At 47.0% G+C, this 22,978-nt stretch overlaps 1 protein-coding gene across 2 annotated transcripts in view; it reads left to right on the top strand.

Annotated features, from left to right (window-relative positions):
* Positions 1-22,978, top strand: part of LOC121567503 (numb-like protein) — a 76,242-nt gene that overhangs the window by 2,725 nt on the left and 50,539 nt on the right. The window contains exon 1 of one of the 2 annotated variants that reach the window (XM_041877593.2): positions 21,585-21,885. The exons of the other annotated variant lie outside the window; for it this stretch is intronic. Coding sequence (XP_041733527.2) covers positions 21,845-21,885 — 41 coding nt within the window. The 5' untranslated portion in view covers positions 21,585-21,844. Of the gene's footprint in view, positions 1-21,584; positions 21,886-22,978 lie in introns of those variants that run through there. 2 annotated transcript variants of the gene reach the window in all.

The following is a 22,978-nucleotide window of genomic DNA, read 5'->3' as shown; positions in this document are numbered from 1 at the left end:
ATTAGAGCACTCAATGGCTGTGTATTTCCAACAGGCATATAAGAAATGTATGAGTATGTGTTTGTGTGTGTTTGTGTGTGAATGAGCGAAGGAAATGGTGCGTGAGAGCAATCATGCATGTGTGTTTGCGTCTGCCGATTTCCCCTGGTAATCAGTGATTCCTCTGCTTCAGTGGGGCATTTTGGCTGCAGATAACAAGAAAGTGAATCGCTGTTTCTTAGCAGGTCCAAGTTGGATGTGGTCAGTGTGTTTATGAATGCCATGCCATCGGTGTGACAAACAAGTGCAATCACCAAGAGATGATTGGGATCATGATCTTGTGTGATACACAGGTTCACGGTTGAACAGGTCTGACTCTGTTCTGCATGGTGGGCTTAGTTTGAGGTAGAGCTCTCTGTCTTCTGACAGGAGAGAAGTGCAGCCTACCGGGACTTTCTGAAGCACAATCTGCCCAGCACAGAGCACGCTATTCATCTCGCTCCGTCAAGAGTGGAGAGAAGGGAGACAGAGCGGGGGGTGGGTAGGGTTGGTGAGGCTGGGTGCTTTTGGGGGTTTTCGCGGGGGTGGGTGTTGGATTGGATGACTTCACAGGCTGAATTATCCCAACTCATCCAGGCAAGCAACTCTGAACAGAGAGGAGGGGACGGTAGCAGCCAGAAGGGAAGGACTTTTTCTGGGGTAAACAGTAGTCCCTGGCAGGTTTTGTGTGTGTGTGTGTGTCTTGGTGTGCATATCTCTGTGTGTGTGTGTCTGTGTCTCAGAGCACATCTCTGCTCTGTCAAGCGTCTAATTTTGGAACACGGTTGGTGGTTAAAATATTTGTGAGATTCAATTCTCCATCAGGGCCTGTCACTCTAATCACATCTGAGACGGAACTGAAGATTGACCCCTGCTTCGTCATGTCCTCCCTCACCTGGGACGAGCAGAGGACATTATCACAGTTCCTCATTTGATATTACAGAGAAAATGACTCTAGCTATAACCTTAGCAATCAAGCTCAAGACATGAGTCATCTTCATTGAGGTTTCAATCTTTCTTCATTTGGAACATCACAGTTCAGGCCACAGATCTGACGGCACCAGCGCCTACTCAGAAGTTGTTTTGATGGCACACTTCAAACTTCTTTGCCTCATCTGAAGATACTTGACCGAGATACTTGACTGAAGATACTTGACTGAAAGTAACTCTCTTTTGTTTAGTATCTGCCTCTGTATTTTGCCTTTGAAAACAGTGCTTTAGAAGCAATGCTTTCTACCTTTCAAGCCAGGCAGAGTGCAGAAATAGAAGAAACTGCTTTAGAAGAGACAGTTAATTGAGATCCAAAGCAGATACGCGTGATCCCTCCAGCTGTGTAGAAAGTCACAGACAATGACTCATGCCCTGAGAAAAGGTTACAACATCAAAGTTACATCTGAGATGCACTCTGGCTGCACATCATCTCTGTACAACATCTCCTATCCAGTTTCCATCCATTTTAGGCTTGCTTAAATCTTTTTGTTGGGAGAGTCTGCTGGCTTTGGATGACTACTCGTTGTAAATTTGCTAACGAGACATGCTCTTTTCTCTTTTTATGGCCATTACTCACCGTAGCCATGGTGGTATCATGGCCAATTTGGCGCATCTGTTTCGACACGAGATATTCGGCATGCTTTCGCTCCCACTTTACCTTGTACACTCTGCCCCTCTATGCCCTCCCATGCCCCTCTTAGCCCTGCCTCCCAGTGTGCCTGTCTGCAACCCCCCAGCTTCTCTCCAGATGTGGCCGAGTCACCCAGCTGTTACGGGGAGGAGAAGGATGGGGGTTGGGAGAGAAGGATGGAGGGAGGAGGGATGGAGGAGGGAGGGAGAGAGAGATGGATCTTATTTCATAACCGACACCAATCTTTCAGCTGCAGAAGAGGCCAGATCCTAGTTGTTTGCTCATAGAGGGTCTAGAATGTGTTACTTGGTGGTTTCCTTTTTAAGATGTCCGACCATGATGTCCTCCACAGAGGGAGTGGGAACTGCATGGGAACCAAGTTATAGTGGAAGGTCCTTGCTGTGTGAGGCAGAATCACACAGAAACCTGGTCACATTGCCTGGGAACTGCATACATTCCCCGTATGAAGATGTAGGCCTACAGGCTTACATGGTCAGGTCCCATTATTGGTGTCTTACAGGAACAATCATTGTTGCTCATTGAAGATTGTGCTTTCAGTTTACATGAGATAACCTACTACTTAGTCATAAAGAAGTCATAAAAACACATTATTCTGCCGATTCTGAAGATAGTTGCACTTTAAACTGAGGACCTGCTGTATCCCTGAGAAACCTCAGGGATTTGAATGGAGAAAGTGGCCTTTTCAGGACATTGACTACAGCTAACATGCCTGCCTGTCTGCCTCTCAAAGCCCCCCTCTGGCCTACCCTGTCTGTCACTCACATAGACCTAATGCCTCAGCTTCTACCGTTATCGAACGGGGGAAGTGGTCGTCCCTAGACAGAGAGTCTGCGCCCACAGACAAACAGGCCTGCCATTGTCTGTCGTGCCTGCATGATGAGCGCTGGGGCCATTCAGAGTCTTCAGCCAGTAGGCCAGTCCACACCACAGTCTCTCCCGCCTGAGAGAGAGCCAGGGAGAGAGCTCTGGCCAGGCAAGGCTCCAGGGCTGCATTGCATCCATCACTGGGGATCAATTAACACTAGCAGCAGCAGCAGAGAAGTGTCCTCTGCTCAAACACCAGACCAGTGCACTCGCTCTACCCATAGGCTGAGGAAGTGCTGATACAGAAGGTTGAGCTGTAGGGAATTGAAGAGGAAGAGAGGAGAGGAGAGAGAAGGCTGGAGGAGCTTTAGATTGTATCTGCTGATATCTTCAGCATCTATCCTGAGTAATGAAAGCCATTCTTCCCATTCCTCCTCTACATACTACATCATCACATATGTCTACCCATCATTCTCTCTCTGTTTACCTCCTGGTGCAAAATCAATATGTCTGCTGAGCATGCCATATGTGGATTTAGCATTCTCTTTCTGTCTCTTTTCTCTCTTGCTCTTGCTCTCTTTCACTCTCTCTTTCTCACTTTCACTTTCTCATCAGCCTTCAAAGGGGCTTAAGTGTGATGGTATTAAATTCCAGGAAGGAGCCACATGAAGAGCCGATTGGAAACTGAGCAGGTAATGAAAGGTTTTGGTGTCAAATGAGGACCCGGCTGCAGGCAAATTGCACTGCGGAGGGGGTGGGAGTTATTGTCTCGCTCATAAAGCCAGCCCCCATGACTATCCCTCCATATCCATACAATCTCCTTCCACCTGCCTGTAGCCTATAGTAGTAGTACACTGTCTAACAATGACTTCCACCAGCTAAGCAATGTGAATAGCAGTCTCGTGTTACTTGACTCCCAGTCCCAATTCTCGTGCAGGAAGCCTGGAATTGAGGCTAAGTGGCTAAGTGAATAGGAATAGCATACTGTATGTCGCTCAGTTCATGTTTCCGATCCTGTGCTGTTGTTGACATGGATGGGCTTGTGGGTTACAGTTCCGGCTGCTCCTCATGGGGAATTTGTTGTTGCTCCAGCTTCGCGGCTTGGCATTTCAAGAAACCCAGAGGAAAATCCTAACCCCAAACAGCACCCTCCCTCCTCCCGCTCCTCCCCCCGACTGCATGTCTTTGAACCCTCAAAGACACAGCCACACTGCTCCTTTCATATGGGCTCTGTTGACATCCTCACAACAGCCTCGCACAATGCTTCTCTCCACAGTCACAGAGGAAGCTGTTCAGGCCTGCCTGGTCCATGTCTCTGGTCCATGTCTCTGGTCCATGTCTGTGGTCCATGTCTCTGGTCCATATCTCTGGTCCATGTCTCTGGTCCATGTCTCTGGTCCATGTCTCTGGTCCATGTCTCTGGTACATGTCTCTGGTCCATGTCTCTGGTCCATGTCTCTGGTCCATGTCTGTGGTCCATGTCTCTGGTCCATATCTCTGGTCCATGTCTCTGGTCCATGTCTCTGGTCCATGTCTCTGGTCCATGTCTGTGGTCCATGTCTCTGGTCCATATCTGTGGTCCATGTCTCTGGTCCATGTCTCTGGTCCATGTCTGTGGTCCATGTCTCTGGTCCATGTCTGTGGTCCATGTCTCTGGTCCATGTCTGTGGTCCATGTCTTTGGTCCATGTCTGTGATCCCTGTCTCTGGTCCATGTCTCTGTGTGTCTGTGCTGCTGTCGCTGGACTGGACATTCGTCTGGGTGTGGTTAGCTAGCTAGCTGTTCTGTCTCTCTCTATGACTCTGTATGAGATATGGTGGGTGGAGGAGCTGCTTAACATGCTGTTTTCTTCCCATCCACCGCCTGTGTCCATTTCCATAGAGACAGGGTTTGACAGACAGCGCAGCACAGTTCCAATCCCCCAACAGCAGCAGCAGCCGCATAAACACACATGGTGCCGGTGGCATGAATGTAGCCGGCAGTTGTGAGATATGCCTATCATGACTCCTTGTCGTTTTTTTAGCCCACTACTACACTGTGTATGTGTGTGTGTGTGCGTGCACGTGCACACGTGCACGTTTCTGTGTGTCTGCCCTTACTGAACTCCTCTGTGGTTAGTATTGGCAGGAGATTGTTGCAGTTCCAGCTCAGCCGATGAATCCAACTGATTCTGTGGAAAATCCCTGCTTGTGATTCATGGCAGCAGAGTGTTCTCCTCCCTCAGACAAATCTTGTGTACTCCTCCTGTCTGGCTTCCCATTTACAATGCAGCTACATAGATAACAAGGTGGTTCGGTCACAATGTGACCTTCATGACAAGTAGGGGAAATATAGTTACACACACTTTTCAAAAAGCAGAGGAATCTCACAGAACAACGCAGATCCCAAGGCTGTAGCTAGTAGGCTAGACACCCTGTGCCCGTATTCATAAAGCGCTACGGAATAGGAGTGCTGATCTAGGATCAGTTTTGAATACAATTAGGCTATATGGACAGGGGGGACCTGATCCTAGATCAGCAGTCCTGCTCTGAGCTTTATGCTTTATGAATACGGTCACTGATCTTTTTGTTTTGCTTTTTCCATTTACTACGAGCTGCTGCTTTTTGGGTATCGCAATCCAACGGAGGGGAGTCTCACATTTCCAAACATATCCAAATATATAAGTAGTAAAATGGTGCCCGAGGCTCCTCCTTGAACTGGTGAATTAAAGTAATGCATTACGACTCTGTAGGAGGCTTAATTTCCATCGCTCAGTGATTAATTTGGCTGTGTGGGCCCGATAATGTTATTCACTAATAAAATAACACAATCGCTGCCATACCATGAGGCACTTAAGAGCCACTCTCTTCCATTCCATCATGTGGAAATGGAACTTGGAATGTATGCAATGTCGGTTGTTTTCCCATTCCTCAACAGGATCTCTCTCAGAAGCGTTGTGCATTTTTACAGGAATGTGTGATCTGATCGACATACAGTTGTAAGGAGAACACACTGTATGTCGCCATCTCTGTCTCATTCTCTGGACAGTCTCAACTTAACAAGCCTGAGCAGCTAGGAGTCGGACACAGACATGCCTGTTGTGTCTGTGCTGTGTAGGTGTGTCTGTGGTTGTGTTGTTGTGTTCGAGCGTCCTCCATTCCTCCATCTCCATGGTGGTGTGTGATCTTCCCTGAGTCATACTACTCTGTTCTGCCTGGCCCTGCTTCTATCTGGGTCCCGGGCGCTTATCTAATGCATTCTGTCTCTATCTAATATTCAGCCATGCTGCCTCCAGGGAGAGGAGATGGCCATGGCCTCCCTCCCTATCATCGATCCGATCCAAGAGGAGAGTGAGAGAAGAGTGCATGCCTGGTGGTAAACTACAGACTTTTCTGGAAGACTCTCCGGGCCGTTTCAGGGAAAGCCGACCAAGCTTAGATTGACAGGAGTAGGAGGCATACAGGGCTGCTCGTATAAATATATTTAGCTATGATGGTATTTATGAATTACTTTGTTATAGAAAACTCTATTCATTTCAGAGGAAGTAGATGGATGGAGAGATGGGGGTGGAGTTGGCATACATCGTGGTGGTTGGTTGGGGATTGGCCGGTGGGAGTCTGTCTGAGGTGGGTTGGGGTTTAAGGTGCTTTTGGAAAGAATATAGCCAGAAACTATAGGCCTAGCTACATGGCATGGATGTAGAGTTAGAGTATGTTCAGGTAGCATCACACTAGGCTCAAACATGGGCCTATATACCTGACTGCCCCACACTGAATCAGACTTCTCCCACCCCCAGAATGCATCAGTATGTTACACATTATAAAGTTATTTCATTCTATTTATATTCTAGTGTTACAGTATCACTTACTACAGTAACACTTACAGTATCACTTACTACAGTATCACTTACTACAGTAACACTTACAGTATCAATTACTACAGTAACACTTACAGTAAGTTGCTCCTTTCTATCCCTCTGCAGACAGTGCAGTCTCTCTAACCACCCATTCACCATTGTACTCGTCCTCTGAGAGACTGGGCCAAGGCCTTGCGTAACAACTCCCCCATCCATACCCTGTCCCTGCTTATTCTCTGGCAGCGAAATTAGGTCTTTGGCCTCCTCTCTCTCTCTCTCTCTCTCTCTCTTTCTCTCTCTCTCTCTCTCTCTCTCTCTCTCTCTCTCTCTCTCTCTCTCTCTCTCTCTCTCTCTCTCTCTCTCTCAATTAGATCTTTGGCCTCCTCTCTCTCTCTCTCTCTCTCTCTCTCTCTCTCTCTCTCTCTCTCTCTCTCTCTCTCTCTCTCTCTCTCTCTCTCTCTCTCTCTCTCGCTCTACTCTCTCTCTGTCGCTCTCTCTCTCTCTCTCTCTCTCTCTCTCTCACTCACTCTCTCTCTCTCACTCTCTCTCTCCTCTCTCTCTCTCTCTCTCTCTCTCTCTCTCTCTCTCTCTCTCTCTCTCTCTCTCCCCTCACACTCTCTCCCCCCCCTCTCTCTCTCTCTCTCTCTCTCTCTCTCTCTCTCTCTCTCTCTCTCTCTCTCTCTCTCTCTCTCTCTCTCTCTCTCTCTCTCTCTCTCTCTCGCTCTCTGTCTTTCTCACTCTCTGTCTTTCTCTCTGTGTTTCTGCTCCCTGTTACGAGTGTCATGTGAGAATAGTCAGATAGACACTAGTTTTATTTCCATAACTACACGTTTTCAAGCTGAAGTGGATGTGGAGTGAGAGACGGGTATGATTAGGATTAGTACAGAGTAAGACTATGAAACAGTCCTGGAGTAAGTGCTAGTCCTGGAGTAAGCCAGGTGGATTGTGAAGGGAGGCTGCATGAGGCTCAGTGTTAAGAACCAGGGATAGATGACCACATGCAGTTGGTTTGAGGAAAACCCCTCTCCTCAAATCTCTGTTCGCCGCTCTCCCCAGCCTACAGCTGGCACTGTTTGGATGGGGAGCAGTGGAGGAGGAGGAGAGGGGGAGGGAGAGGAGGGGGAAGGAGGGTCAATGGAGACAGAGCTGGTCTGACCCCCTCCAAAACCAGCTGCTGTCACAAAAGACCCCTGTCAAGCTTTTGGAGAGGTGGCCTAGCTGCCTGCCTGCTCATCTCTTTCCCTCCCCCTTCTCTCTCTCTATTGTGTCCCCCCAGACCCGACCCAGCTGTTCCAGGGTCTTTACTTTCCTTCTCCCACCAACTGAACAAACCTGACTACACACACACACTTACGCATGCACACACTTACGCACACACATACACTTATGTGTGCACACTCACATACACTTACGCACACACTCATTGTCACTCATACACACACCTATACAATCCCCCTTGAGACAAATGTTTGATCAAGTATTGGCTGTGTGCCTCGGAGGCCTCCAGGACTGGTAGAAGCCTGGGGCTGTAGTTACAATCCAGTGGCTGGCTCCGTGGCCTCGAGGGTGGGCTGCTGCGTGCTGGCCTGATGCCACACCCTCCCTCCCTCCCCTCCCCTGTCCCATTGTTCCAATCTCTGACAAGTTGCACGTGTCTCTCTATTCACGGTGACGGTGGGGGGTGGGCGGGACTTTGTGTGGCAGCCATTGTGTCGGACACACGCTCTCATTTGATAGACGCGTGCTGACAAAAGAGAAAAGGGGGACACCTCTGTTAATTATTTGCGGCGCTACAGTGAAAAGAGGAGAAGCGGCGGCCATCTGTGATTCGTGCTTCTAATCTGTGCTTTGCCCACACTGTGGACCCATACTCCTCCCATGATCCCTCCCTCCCTCTCTGCCCAGAAATCCCTGCTTTTGTCCTGGCACGCTTGTTTAGGGAGCATTCTCATTGTTGTAGTTAGCCTGTCTTCTCACTGGGTTTTGGGAGTGGAGAGACATGGTGCTGTGAGTGTCCTGGGCTCTGAGTTATTCCTCTCTGTCCTGCCCTGGCCATTCTGTAAGGGAGTGAAGATTGACGTTCTCTCCTCTCTTCTCCTCCTCTCTCCTCTCACTTCCTCTCCTCTCTTCCTCTCTCCTCTCCTCTCCTCTCCTCTCCTTTAATCTCCTCTCCTTATCGCTCTTCTCCTCTCATCTCCTCTCCTCTCCTCTCCTCTCCTCTCCTCTCCTCTCAGCCTGAGGAGCTGAAAGTGTCTTTTGTTGATTCCGGGCCACTCTCCACTCTGACGCTTTGTTTTATAGCAACGAGACTAAACAACTGGTCTCTCTCTCTCTCTCTCTCTCTCTCTCTCTCTCTCTCTCTCTCTCTCTCTCCTCGCTCTCTCTCTCTCACTGGATAAGTGCTCTCTGCCCTGTTACAAGTGTACATTGACATTGACCCACTGCAGCCCTGGTTTGGGATTAGTTTGGGATCAATACTGTTTTCATCAAGGTCATTCAGGGAACAGGGCTTGCGTCTAAAACACCACCGGCCAAACTGCAATCAAAGTTGTTTACTACAATTACCCCTTACCTCTATTTAAGGGGTGAGTCCTCCTCTTATAGGGTGCAGGGATGGTTCTGAACTAAATAATTTGGCAGGATTTTTTAAAAGTCAGCCTGTTTTTGTGTGGCACCAGATGTTCGGTCACGAGTCTGGACCCACTGGGCACAGATGTCAATTCAACATCTATTCCACGTTGGTTAAACATAATTTCATTGAAATTCAACCAGTGTGTGCCCAGTGGGGCCTTTCTGCACGAACCCTCAACACTTTCAGTTAAATGTAGGATTGGCTAGGTGATGTGACTGGCTGCCTGTTTTTAGGCTGCTGCTGCTGGGAACCCTGCTGTTCTCGTTGCCCTAGAAAATTCTGCAAGCTTTTCCCTCAGCTTCCAGTGAGAGCGCCCGCCTGTAGACAGACAGTGGAGGGAGACAGAGTCACAGAGACATGCTGCTGTAAAAGCTTATCGATCTCTCCGAGCTAGCCTAACTCCACTCTCTCCAACTCCACTGTCTGATCCCCCAGTGGATCACAACAACAGACTGCCCGCCTGCCCAGGGTGAAAGCATTCCTGGCTGTCTCGCATCGCATGTGTGGGTTCACTTGGGGTCAACGGTCAGAAGCTAAGAGCGACCTGGCTTTAAGGTCTTTTTTGGTGCGTGGGGGCGATTGTATGGGGCTCACTCTGCCTCCTTTGTGTCCCCCTCCTGTCTGGTCCCGTACCCCACCTCCACCCTTCGCCCCCACTCCCGGCAGCTGTCCCCCTCCATTAACATTACAAAGTGCCGCGGTTCTGCTCCCCATCGGGTACGCTGCTAGCTGTCATGGTGGGGCCATTTGGGCCAGCCCTGCTGTGGGCCATCTGTGTTTGGGCCTCTACTCCTACTCTCTCCTCTCCTACTGTGAGTCACTCAGAGCAGGGCAGGGTGTGACAGACAGTCAAACCACTGGGGCCTCCTATATTACCATGAGGTAATTCACATTACACCCTATCAGAGCGAGACAAAGTTAAACATGCCATTGTCACTCCAACTACAGCCTTAGAGGGATGTTGTAAGAATGTGAGTGTAGTTTTTAAACCAGATGGTATGGCCCAGACAGACACAGAAATACCCAGTCACCACTACCACTACCTCTCCATCTTTCCACAATGAAGAGGGTGGTGTGGATGAAATGGAGAGGGAGAGGGAGGGACAGGAAGTGATGTCATGCGTGAAACCTGTTGAGGAAGAAAGTGGAAGCTGATAGCACTTTGTTTTCTTCTCATAGGTCGTTTGCGGTCAGTTAACTGCTTTAGTGGTTGTTGTGAAATGTAGGTCCTGGATGTTTACATACTGAATATGATGCATGGAAAAATCCTGCGGCTTGAAAATCACACACCTTCCTCCCCTGCTGCCTGCTGAAATATAATTTTATCATATATTTCTATACTGTTATTGATATGCACTCTTATTCCTCACCGCCATGTAGCAGTTAGTTCATCCAGTGACTAACTCTTATGCATCCCTAGTGAAAACAGTAGCTAGCCTCACGCTATGTGGCTCTAGCACGGTTCAGCCTATCATATCCCAGGATTAGATTCACACACCCTCAGTAAAACACGACCGGCGCTCAGTGCTGGATGTAAACGTGGTGCCCGGCCGGCAGTGGAAGCTTTCATTAAAAGTGAGCGGTGTTCTCTCTGAGGAGACCCTGATCATAGAAAAAGGATTACTAGAACGGCCACCGGTCCACCCATCATGGTTTCATTGACTTGAATGGGGAATACCCGATCTAGTAATTCCATTTCTATTAGGCTGATATTTGAGAGAAGGCCAAGTGGGCTCGGCGGGGACACTTTTCTACCAGACGATTTCTGGGCACGTTCTACCAGACAAGCTAAATGCCTTCTATGCTCACCTCATGAGAGCACCAGCTGTTCTGGACGACTGTTTGATCTCGCTCTCCTTAGCTGATGTGAGGAAGAACTTTAAAGAGGTTAACATTCACAAGGCTGCGGGGCCAGATGGAATACCAGGAAGCGTACACAGAGCATGTGCAGACCAGCTGGCAAGTGTCTTCACTGACATTTTCAACCTGGTCTGTAATACCAACTTGTTTCAAGCAGCCAACATAGTCCCCATGCCAAGGTAACCTGCCTAAATGACTAATACCCCTTAGCACTCACATCTATAGCCATGAAATGCTTTGAAAAGCTGGTCATGGCTCAAATCAACATCATCATCCCAGACACCCTGGACCCACACCAATTCGCATACTGCCCCAACAGATCCACAGATGACACAATCTCTATTGCACTCCACGCTGCCTTGACCCACCTGGACAAAAGGAATACATATGTAAGAATGCTGTTGATTGACTACAGCTCAGCGTTCAACACCATATTTCCCTCCAAGCTCATCACCAAGCTCAGGACCATGTGACTGAACACCTCCCTCTGCAACTGGATCCTGGACTTCCCGATGGACCGCCTCCTGGCGGTGATGGTAGGCAACAACACATCCGCCACGCTGACCCTCAACACGGGGGCCCCTCAGGGGTGTGTGCTCAGTACCCTCCCTGTTCAACCACGAATGCGTGGTCGCGCACGACTCCAACACCATCATCAAGTCTGATGACGACACAACGGTGGTAGGACTGATCATCGACGACGATGAGACAGCCTATAGGGAGGAGGTCAGAGACCTGGCAGTGTGGTGCCAGGACAACAACCTCTCCTTCAACGTCAGCAAGACAAATGGTTTGATCGTGGATTATAGGAAACGGAGGGACGAGCACGCCCCCATCCACATCGATGGGGCTGCAGTGGAACGGCTCGAGAGCTCAACTTCCTCGGTGTCCACATCACTAAGGAATTAACATGGTCCACACACACCCACACAGTTGTGAAGAGGGCACAGCAGCACCTCTTCCCCCTCAGGAGGCTGAAAAGATTTGGCATGGGCCCTCAAAAGTTATACTCTTGACTAGCTGCATCACCGCTTGGTATGGCAACTGCAAGGCAAACGTCCGCAAGGCGCTACAGATCGTGGTGAGTACAGCCCCGTACATCACTGGGGCCGAGCTCCCTGCCGTCCAGGACCTCTATACCAGGCGGTGTCAGAGGAAGGCCCAAAAAATTGTCAGACTCCAGCCACCCAAGCCATAGACTGTTCTCTCTGCTACCGCATGGCAAATAGTACCAGTGCACCAAGTCTGGAACCAACAGGACCCTGAACAGCTTCTACCCCCAAGCCATAAGACTGCTAAACAAGACTGCTAAATAGCTAATCAAATGGCTACCCGGAATATCTGCATGTACCTTTTTTGCACTGACTCTCTTGCACTGACTCTATGCACACACACTGGACTCTACCAACACACTCACACATACTTACACTGACACCCCAACACACACATACACACCCACTATGTTTCTCGGAGGCGTGGCTGAACAAGGACATGGATAATATACATCTAGCTGGTTGTCCATGCATCGTCAAGACCGTACGGCAGCGTCGTTATTAGGGTTATTAGTGTCGTTGTTAGGGGGGAAGGGTGTGTCTTTGTTAACAACAGCTGGTGCGCGATCTCTAATATTAAGGAAGTCTCGAGGTACTGCTCGCCTGAGTTAGAATACCTCATGATAAGCTGTAAACCATACTATTTTACCAAGAGAGTTTTCATCTATATTTTACAGACTATCTGCATTGACCCTTTTTGCACTAAGTTGTTGTTTACGAAGCATGTGACGAATAACATTTGATTTGATTTCACACACACACTTCATACGCCCGCACACACACATAACATGCGCACACATGCATACTGATGCCACACACACACACACACCTACACACACACACACTTTCCCACTCACCACATACGCTGCTCAATTACCTCGTACCCCTGCACATGGACTCGGTACTGGTACTCCCTGTATATAGCCAAGTTATTTTTTTTCTTTATCGTTATTCACTGTGTATTTATTCCTCGTGTCACTATTGTTCATCTTTAACTCTGCATTGTTGGAAAAGAACCCATATGTAAGCATTTCAAGTCTACACTTGTTGTTTATGAAGCATTTGATAAATAAAATGTGATTTGATGTGTGTGGGTGGGCCCAGCGTAAACACACACCCTCCTCTCAACACCAGAGTAGCAGGTTCTGAATGGTTTGGTGTGTGTGACTGTGTGTGTGACTGTGTGTGTGACTGTGTGTGTGACTGTGTGTGTGACTGTGTGTGTGACTGTGTTTGTGACTGTGTGTGTGACTGTGTGTGTGACTGTGTGTGTGACTGTGTTTGTGACTGTGTGTGTGACTGTGTGTGTGACTGTGTGTGTGACTGTGTGTGTGACTGTGTTTGTGACTGTGTGTGTGACTGTGTGTGTGACTGTGTTTGTGACTGTGTGTGTGACTGTGTGTGTGACTGTGTTTGTGACTGTGACTGTGTGTGTGACTGTGTGTGTGACTGTGTTTGTGACTGTGTGTGTGACTGTGTGTGTGACTGTGTGTGTGACTGTGTTTGTGACTGTGTTTGTGACTGTGTGTGTGACTGTGTGTGTGACTGTGTGTGTGACTGTGTGTGTGACTGTGTGTGGGTGGGTAAGTGTTTTCAGCATCCTACTACTTTTGTCTATCAGTCCCTGTTTCTGTCTCTCTCATTCGCTCAGCTTGGCCTTGTCTCATTCCCCTGTCTCTCTATCTCTCATCCCTCTCTGTCTCACTCTCTGCTCTGATCCTGGTCATTAATAGGTGTTGTTGCTGTAAACACGGGCATGTTTCCTCTTCAGCACAAGGTTGTGTTTGCATTCTTCTCATCTCATCTCAAGTTAAAGCAGCGCCAACCTCATCAGAGAGGAGTAAAGTCCCAGAAGGCCGAGGGATTAGGAGACAAATACCTGACAAATTGGGAAAGACCTGATCAGCACTAGCAGCATTTTGAAGTAGCAGCAGGCCCAGAGTGGTAGAGAGAGGGAGAGTGAGAGAGCTGCTCTTGGGTTATTTCTGTTGTTGTTCACTCTCTCTCCGTCGCTTTTTCCTCCCTAAGCCTCTTCTCCTCTTTCCCCAACAGCCATCACTACTCTCTCACCCTCCCTCTCACCCTCTCTCTCTCTCTGTCTCTCTCTCTCTCTTTCTCTCTCCCCGTAAGCCCATGCTAGCTAGCAGTCGTTGCCATGGGAGCCGGTTGCCATGCACCAAGAGTGAGGTTTGGCGTGGTTGGGGGTGGAGGGTGGGGAGGGGGAGGAGGAGGGGAGGGTGGGGGGAGAGGATGTGGATAGGAGAGAAGGCTGTGTTGTGTGGAGAACAGCTAGAGGTCTGCTAGCGTGACAGACCCGTGCCACAGCCATTATACTCAGGATCCCCACCAAACAGCATCAAACAGCACAACTGGGAAAGACACAGGAGAACGAGGGCAGGATGGAGGGAGGCTAAAGATAATCTAGTAGCAAGGTGTACAGGATGGGAAAATACAAGTTGTGAGAGGGACTGAAAGAGGAGACAGATAGGGCAGTACTCTGTTACTACGACAAGCAGTCAGTGGTTTGCCTAACACTCCAGTCCTCAGGTGCTGAAAACAGGCCTGACAGAGAACTCAACATCAACATCAACAAACTGTACCATGTGCAGTATTACAGCCGTCTGCAATGACCTGCCTTGTGGACACAATTAGAGGTTGAGTGCCCCACATGTGTGCAATAAAGTTGAATACAAAAAGAAAACACAGGGCTATATTGTTTTCATAGACTGTGTATAGAAGAAGAACCAAAGTTTGTCTAAAATTTGGAAGGAGAGTAGGAAAAGGAGGATGATATAAGGAGGGGGAGAGAGTTGTGAGAAGAGATGAGGAATCGCTGACATGGATAGAAAAAGGGAAAGAGAGGGAAAGAGAGAGAACAAGCTGAGTCTGTTCAATGAAAAGAACTGACACAGAGTTTGAGAATGGAGAGATGTGATGAGCACTTTCAGAAAACCTTGTACTCAGATATTGTCTGATAATGTGAGTCTGACTTGAATTTGTACAAGGCTTAGTGATTTATTGTGTTATATTTTGATACTATGAGTGTCTGTGTCTGTGTCTATGTGTGGTCGTGTGTGTGTGTGTGTGTGTGTGTGTGTGTGTGTGTGTGTGTGTGTGTGTGTGTGTGTGTGTGTCTATCTATGTGTGTGTGTGTGTGTGTCTATGTGTGTGTGTGTGTGTGTGTGTGTGTGTGTGTGTGTGTGTGTGTGCGCGCAGAATACTGGTGTTGTATATCAGGTCTCAGGTTCACTGCTGTCCTTTTGTTAGCCCACCAGACATGTGACCCAATTCAGTCTGCCTGCCCCCTCCGCACGCACACACACACACACACACACACACACACACACACACACACACACACACACACACACACACACACACACACACACACACACACACTCACGCGCGACCACACACACACACACACACACACACACACACACACACACACACACACACACCCTGGAGAGAGGAAAGCCATCGATCCTCTCTCTCTCAGGCAATTTACAAGTGAGAGACACAGTTTATTTACCAGACAGTAAAAAAGAGAGGCTGGAGCATTTCCTTTATGGTTGGTTGGTGCCGTTAAATAGACTGCATTCTGAATGTTTTGGGATGCCGCAAAGAGGTACACTCACATACTCACACACACTATCCTCCATGGTTTTTTACCAGATTGGTGACAATGTGTCTTTGTAGTGGGGAACAGAACAGGCTTTTGGTTGTAAAGGGAGAGAGAGAGAGGGAGCGAGAGAGGGAGAGAGGGAGGGAGAGAGAGAGAGGGATAGGCATTGAACAGAGCCACACATCGATCCCCGTGCTTTTTAGATGAGTGTCTGGCCTTGGCTCTGGCCAGCACTGGACCGGACAGTGGGGCTGTGTCCTGAAGCTCAGAAGATGATTGGACAGGAGGAGAGTCACAAGTTATTTGCTTATGTGGGTTTAGCTGATTGGAGAGGAAAACAGGTATCTGATTTGTGACAATCGTTTGGGAAGTTGAGCTGTCTCTCATACAGTGTGGCGAACAGGAATTTTGGATCAAACCATTCCCAGACAATTGATACACACACTTGACATGAGCCTGGCTGAAAGCACACTTACACTGGAGCTCATCCATGCACATAATATTTGAATCATAGTAGCATAGCAACACAAGTCAACTGCATACATAATTACTCTCAAACTGGCCCAGTGTATCTTTAGTGTACTGTGTTCGTATACTCCTAGCAGTATACTGCATTTGAGTATGGAAGTACTTTGTGTGCACACACACTTGCTGTTGAGGTTTGGGAAATGCCTGCGGCTTGTGGTATGTTTCAGGAAATTACATAATCCAGCAGCAGTTGGTGCAGGCTTCTAATTTCCATCCCAAACCCATGGAAATAGTTTGTCTGTTTGGGCTTGCCATAATGTTGGAAGAATCGTGTGCAATAAAGTTGAATACAAAAAGAAAACACAGGGCTATATTTTTTTCATAGACTGTGTATAGAAGAAGAACCAAAGTTTGTCTAAAATTTGGAAGGAGAGTAGGAAAAGGAGGATGATATAAGGAGGGGGAGAGAGTTGTGAGAAGAGATGAGGAATCGCTGACATGGATAGAAAAAGGGAAAGAGAGGGAAAGAGAGAGAACAAGCTGAGTCTGTTCAATGAAAATAACTGACACAGAGTTTGAGAATGGAGAGATGTGATGAGCACTTTCAGAAAACCTTGTACTCAGATATTGTCTGATAATGTGAGTCTGACTTGAATTTGTACAAGGCTTAGTGATTTATTGTGTTATATTTTGGTACTGTGTTGCTGCCTACCGTGAGAATATGTAAGTTATTGAATTTGCAGTGGTATTTATGTGTAACCTATATTGTGCTAGCACGTGCTCGGGGGGTTGCCTGTGTACACACATCCCACTGGGCACTCCACGTAATTTCAATGTGGAAATTTGCGTAATATTTGGTTGAGACATTGATCAATGAGATTTCAACCTTTATTCACTCACTCAAAAAGACAGCCAGAAGTTTGTTGAATTCCGAATTCAACCATTTAAAAGCACAACCAAATTCGTGGTCCTCTGTAGCTCAATTGGTAGAGCATGGCGCTTGTAACGCCAGGGTAGTGGGTTCGATCCCCGGGACCACCCATATGTAAAAATGTATGCACACATGACTGTAAGTCGCTTTGGATAAAAGCGTCTGCTAAATGGCATATTATTAATAGAGATACTATGTCAGATTTTTGGTTTAGTTGTCATCTAAATGTGTTATAACTTCGCTTTCAACCATTTAAAAGCACAACCAAATTCCAATAGAAAAACTATGTCAGATTTCTGGTTTAGTTGTCAACTAAATGTGTTATAACTTCGCTTTCAACCATTTAAAAGCACAGCAAAGTACAAATGGGAATGCAATGTCAGATATTTTGTATTTATACAACAACAATGTGTTATCACTGTGCTTCATCTAATAGCAAAAACAAATGACCTGGATTGCAGTTGAGATTACATTAAAAGTGCTCAATGCTGTTCGAGATTCTGCGCAGATTATTATAGAAATATTGTGAAGATCTCCACAGACCTGCGACCTTTGCATGATATCTTGAACATGCACGTGTTCTATGATTACGTTTGAAGACATTTATAGTTACATAATCTCAGAATGTGGCCATGGATGTGTTACTAATTTTAAGGTTGAATAAATACTGTTACATTCGTTTGTAATGCTAGATAGGCTACTTAATGTATTGTAAAAGTGATATTGATTGTGTTTGGTTGTCAACGCAACGAAATGTCAACATTTGAAGGAGATGTATTTTTTGTGCCACTGACTTAGTGCCACTGGCTTTAATTTCATGTCTACAAATTAATAATTGATATGTTGGATTCACGTCTCCATCTCAACCAAAAATCTAACTTAAAGAATAGGACTAAATCAAATCACACTTCATTTAAAGTGCATTTAAAGTTTGATTTGATTTAGTCCTATTCTTTAACTTAGATTTTTGGTTGAGATGGAGACGTGACTCCAACATATTAGTTAACAACTTGAAGATTACATTTGAAATTAATCTAAGCTTGAAACCCCAGGCCTTTATGTATTGTCTGTGTTAAATTGAAACAATAGCTGTTGATGACTTATCAAATCCTACATAGGCCTAAATATTGATGATAAATGACTTAGAAAGTATGGTTACATTTCATTTTCTCTGTTAAACCTACCCTTTGGAATTACTTTGATAACAACAGGGAATCTAGTTATTAAGAGCACTCTCAATACTCTCACGATAGCACATTTGTAATAGTCAGCGACAAATACAGAAGCTAAGCAGGGTTGGGCTTGGTTAACACCCTGGATGGGAAACCAAATTGTTAGCTGTATATAGATCAGTTCTCCAGTAGGCGATGTTACCCAGCCTACTGTTTTTTTTCTTCTGATAGTGGATATAACGTTGAAGATCTGAGGTTGTTTCAAAGGTACAAATTCAACATATTTTATAAAAAGTCTATGTTGAAAATTGGCTACCATGATGACATAATCCTATTGTTGAAATTCCGCCCTCAAAACAACAGTTGATGACCTTTTTCAAATCCAATGCATTTCCCACGTAGATTCCACGTCACAATATGTTGACAAATTAAGTTAAAACAACGTTGATTCAACCACTTTGTGCCCTGTGGGATGTGTATTGTGGGTTTGCATGGTAGTGCATGTGAGTCTAATGTTTTTTTCACAAGCACAAATTATTTAGTATCGAGCGTTTGTACAGCAAACTTAATTGGGGAGGACGGGCTCATAATAAAGGATGGAGCGGATCAGGTGGAATGGTATCAAATATATTCCATTCGATCCGTTCTGGCCATTATTATGAGCCGTCCTCCCCTTAGCAGCCTCCTGTGTTGTACTGGCAGGCTATTTGATCATAATTGTTTCGGCTGTTCGTGAGTGCGTATGTGTGCGCTTGTTTGCGCGTGTATGTTGGTTCATGGACATGAAAGAATATGTCTACCACCGCAGGTCCTGTGCTTACACTAGCATAGTTAAACATCAGTAAAACATTTGAGTTTACACGTTGTGCCACCACACATAAACACACAGCATTGAGGCCACTCTATAGTGGAACATCAGAGTACACACACAGCTTTGTTTTCGTGAATTTCTAGGACTTTTTGGGGAGTAAAAATGTACAGTGCATTCAGAAAGTATTCAGACCCATTGACTTTTTCCACATTTTGTTACGTTACAGCCTTATTCTAAAATGGATCTCAAGTCCAGGCTCTGGCTGGGCCACTCAAGGACATTCAGAGACTTGTCCCGAAGCCACTCCTGCATTGTCTTGGCTGTGCTTAGGGTCATTGTACTGTTGGAAGATGAACCTTCGACCCAGTCTGAGTTGCTGAGCGCGCTGGAGCAGGTTTTCATCAAGGATCTCTCTGTACTTTCCTCCATTCATCTTTCCCTCGATCCTGACTCTCCCAGTCCCTGCTGCTGAAAAACATCCCCACATGCTGCCACCACCATGCTTCACTGTAGGGATGGTGCCAGGTTTCCTCCAGACGTGACACTTGGCATTCAGGCCAAAGAGTTCAATCTTGGTTTTATCAGACCAGAGAATCTTGTTTCTCATGGTATGAGAGTCCTTTAGGTGCCTTTTGGCAAACTCCAAGGGGGCTGTCATGTGCCTTTTACTGAGGAGTGGCTTCCGTCTGGCCACTCTACCATAAAGGCCTGATTGGTGGAGTGCTGCAGAGATGGTTGTCCTTCTGGAAGGTTCTCCCATCTCCACAGAGAAACTCTGGAGCTCTGTCAGAGTGACCATCGGGTTCTTGGTCACCTCCCTGACCAAGGCCCTTCTCCGCCGATTGCTCAGTATGGCTGTAACGTAACAAAATGTGGAAAAAGAGAAGGTGTCTGAATACTTTCCGAATGCACTGTATTTCCATTCAAAATCCTATTTTCCCTAACCCCTAACCCTAAACCTAACCCTAACCCTAACACTAACTTTAACCCCACCCAAACCCTAAACCTAAGCCTTCCAATGTGTATTGTTTTCCTACCTTGTCAGGACATTCTGGTGACTTGTCAGGACATTGTGGTCTTGATAATGTAGGTAAACATGTACACACACACACACACACACACACCAAGCCATCTCTACTGGTGGGCCTTCATTTGGGTCACGAGAAATTGGGACAGATTCAATTAACAACACAGAGCAATCAATGCTCACAGTGCCTAGGGCTCACGGTCCAGCACCCCACACCTCACCAGGCTGCATGGCTGTTTCTGTTGGGGTAAAAATAAAAATCACTCACGGGCCGGTTTTGGCCCGCGGGTCGCCGGTTTGCCTTCCTCTGCTCTACTCCATGATCCCATGGGGAAAAAGAACAACAACACAGTTGGAAAAACCATCAAGATCCTGTATTCTCATTCCTAATTCTATGGGGAAAACTTTTATTTTTATTTTTATTTTTTTAATGGAATCCACAGTGGAAGGTTACTCATAGTTTGTTTTCAAACAGTTTTGCTGGTTTTCGTAATGTTTACATTATTGGTTGAATTTCTACAATTCGTTTAGGTGTGCACTCTAGTTAGCTCCATAGATTCTAATTATATGGTTAGCCCCAGTGTAATCAACAGCAAGAACAGGGCTCTGGTGAGTGGTGAATAGCCAAGCTAGTGCTACCATGGGAATGGTTAGGTTAGGGTGTGATTGTGAGGTTAAAACACTGGTTGATTGAATTCTTTGGAAGCCATTTTTTGTTACGTAAGGAGGAATCTGAGCAGTATGTGTTCCCATTCAGCATGTGAGGTCATTGTGTCCCATAACTATAGCATTAATAGGCTTATGGGTGAGCTCAGCTCACCGCTGTACACTTTGCCCACAGTGAATTAACAAGCTAATCTCTGTATATGACACAACACAGATGGACACACTTTCTTTCTGTCTGTCTCTCATTGTATGTAGCTATCTGTCTCTATCTCTCTCTCCTCTCTCTCTTAGTAATTCTGACATCTCATCTCTATCTTTCTTTATTTGTCCTCCTCTCACGCACTGTCTATTTTTATAGGTCTAGCTATCTCTCGCTCCCTCTTTCTCTCCCTTCATCTCTCTCTTCTCCAGCTGTAGATATACCAACAACAGAGGAGCAGAGAGAGAGAGAGAGTGGGAGGGAGACGGGGAGGGGGAGGGGGAGGGAGAGTGACAGAGAGAGAAAGGTGGTGGTTGCTTGTCTCTGTCTTTGGGTCTGGGTGTCTTTGTGTTTGGAGCAGTGAAGCGCTTAGTGAATGAGTGGCTCCAAGGCTGCAGGCAGAGGTGAACGTGTGACCAGGCAGGCTCCAGGCTGCAGGCTGCAGCCACAGAAAAACCCTCCCCATCCATCCCAGGCCCCTGCCTGCAGCCTCCAGCCTCACTGGCCATCGCAGATGAAACTGTGTCACCGCCCGCAGAAGCTAGCCTAATCACCTCTCCGCTCCCCTCTCTCCTCTCTCATCCTCTCTCATTCTCTCCATCTCTCTGTGTCTCTCTGTCCCTCCTCTTCATCCTCCCAATCCCTGCTCCCCTCTCGGACAGGTTTAGGAGAGACTGAAACCAAACCATCCCTCTCACTGGCAATTCAGACAGGAGTGTGTGTGTGTGTGTGTGTGTGTGTGTGTGTGTGTGTGTTTGTGTGTTAGAGACACACATACACATTACACACACAGTGACAGGGGGCTGTGTGGATGTGTGAATGTGTCGGTCGCCTTCTCTCCAAGTTAATCCCTTAAGAAGAGGTGTGGTTCTCTCTCTCTCTTCTCTCTCTCTCTCTCTCTCACTCACTCTCTCTCTCTCCGATCCCCGAGCAGATTTTCATCACATGTTCTGTTAGTTTAATTCTCCTCTGCTGCTGCTACTGCGAGTCTCAGGATGTTCTCTTTTTCTCATTTTTGAACACCCATCATCATCATCATCATCGTCTCTCCACTTCTTCTTCTACTACTCTCTGCCTCTTCTTCTGCTTTCACTGCTCTGAGATGAGTTCGAGCGCTGAGATGGGGGAGGCCATCGAGCTAAGGTGAGTGTTTGTGGCTGGGGGGGGTTGGGGGGTGTGGTTACATTAGGCTACAGTAAGTAGATAGGCTGATGTGTTACAGTATGGTAGTGACTTTCCATCTGTTCTCCTCTCTACACTGACCCTATCTACCAAAAAACACAGGTCAATAGCCTAGCTCTAGCTTGTGTCTTGTTAGCGATAGCATTAGCCTCGGTTATTACTGGCCATAGCCATTTCAGCAGCTGTCAAAACTGACGGGGCGTCTACTAGCTTATTCCAAGAGCTTATAGTCTTAGCAGCTGTATTAGACCCCGCTCCCATATGGAGCAGATTAGAGTCTCTATTGATATGCCAAAAGACCCAGCATTTGTTTATGTGCTGAGTGTGCGACATTAAATGTTTAGGGGTTTTTTCATAGCAGAAAAGGATGAATCTTAGTCATCTTACCACTACCACAGAAGAACAAGACGCAGCGCCAGCAAAAGCCATGTAGCCAAGCCATGTTAAGCAGCCACAGGAGGAAAGTGGGACTGTTTTTGTCTGTTTGAGTGATTGGCAAATGCAACACGTCTCTTATGTTGAGACGAGAGATAAAAGGGAAGCGTTTTTCATACGTTGTTTCCTGCGTGTGTGTGTGTGTTTATGATGTGTGTGTTTGTGTGTGTGTGTGATGTGTGTGTTTGTGTGTGTGTGATGTGTGTGTGTGTGTGTGTGTGTTTGAAGAGGGTGAGATGTGAGTGCTGTCTGCACACTTGCTCTTGTCCGAATTGCTCCTTGGGATTAGGTAGCTTGGGGCAGACGTCTAGCCTGGGTCTAGCCTGGATCTAGCCTGGGTCTAGCCTGGATCTAGCCTGGGTCTAGCCTGGGCAGATAAGGCATGGTAAAGAGGAGAGCGAGGATAACATGCGAGATAGCATGCCGTACGGTCTGAGTGGTTTTTACATTAGCCCTGCTGTTTAGGGAGCAACCCCCCCTACACACACACACACACACACACACACTCTGGACCAGCTGGACCGCCCACGGTGGCCATGCCCACTCTCTATCTCTCTCTGCCCGCTCTGCCTGCCGCAAAGGGCACAGGGGGATTTAGGCGTTTTTGTTGTTAATCTCC

Source organism: Coregonus clupeaformis, chromosome 6 (assembly GCF_020615455.1).
Source record: "Coregonus clupeaformis isolate EN_2021a chromosome 6, ASM2061545v1, whole genome shotgun sequence".
Classification (NCBI taxonomy): domain Eukaryota; kingdom Metazoa; phylum Chordata; class Actinopteri; order Salmoniformes; family Salmonidae; genus Coregonus; species Coregonus clupeaformis.
This window is presented reverse-complemented; position numbering and strand designations above follow the sequence as displayed.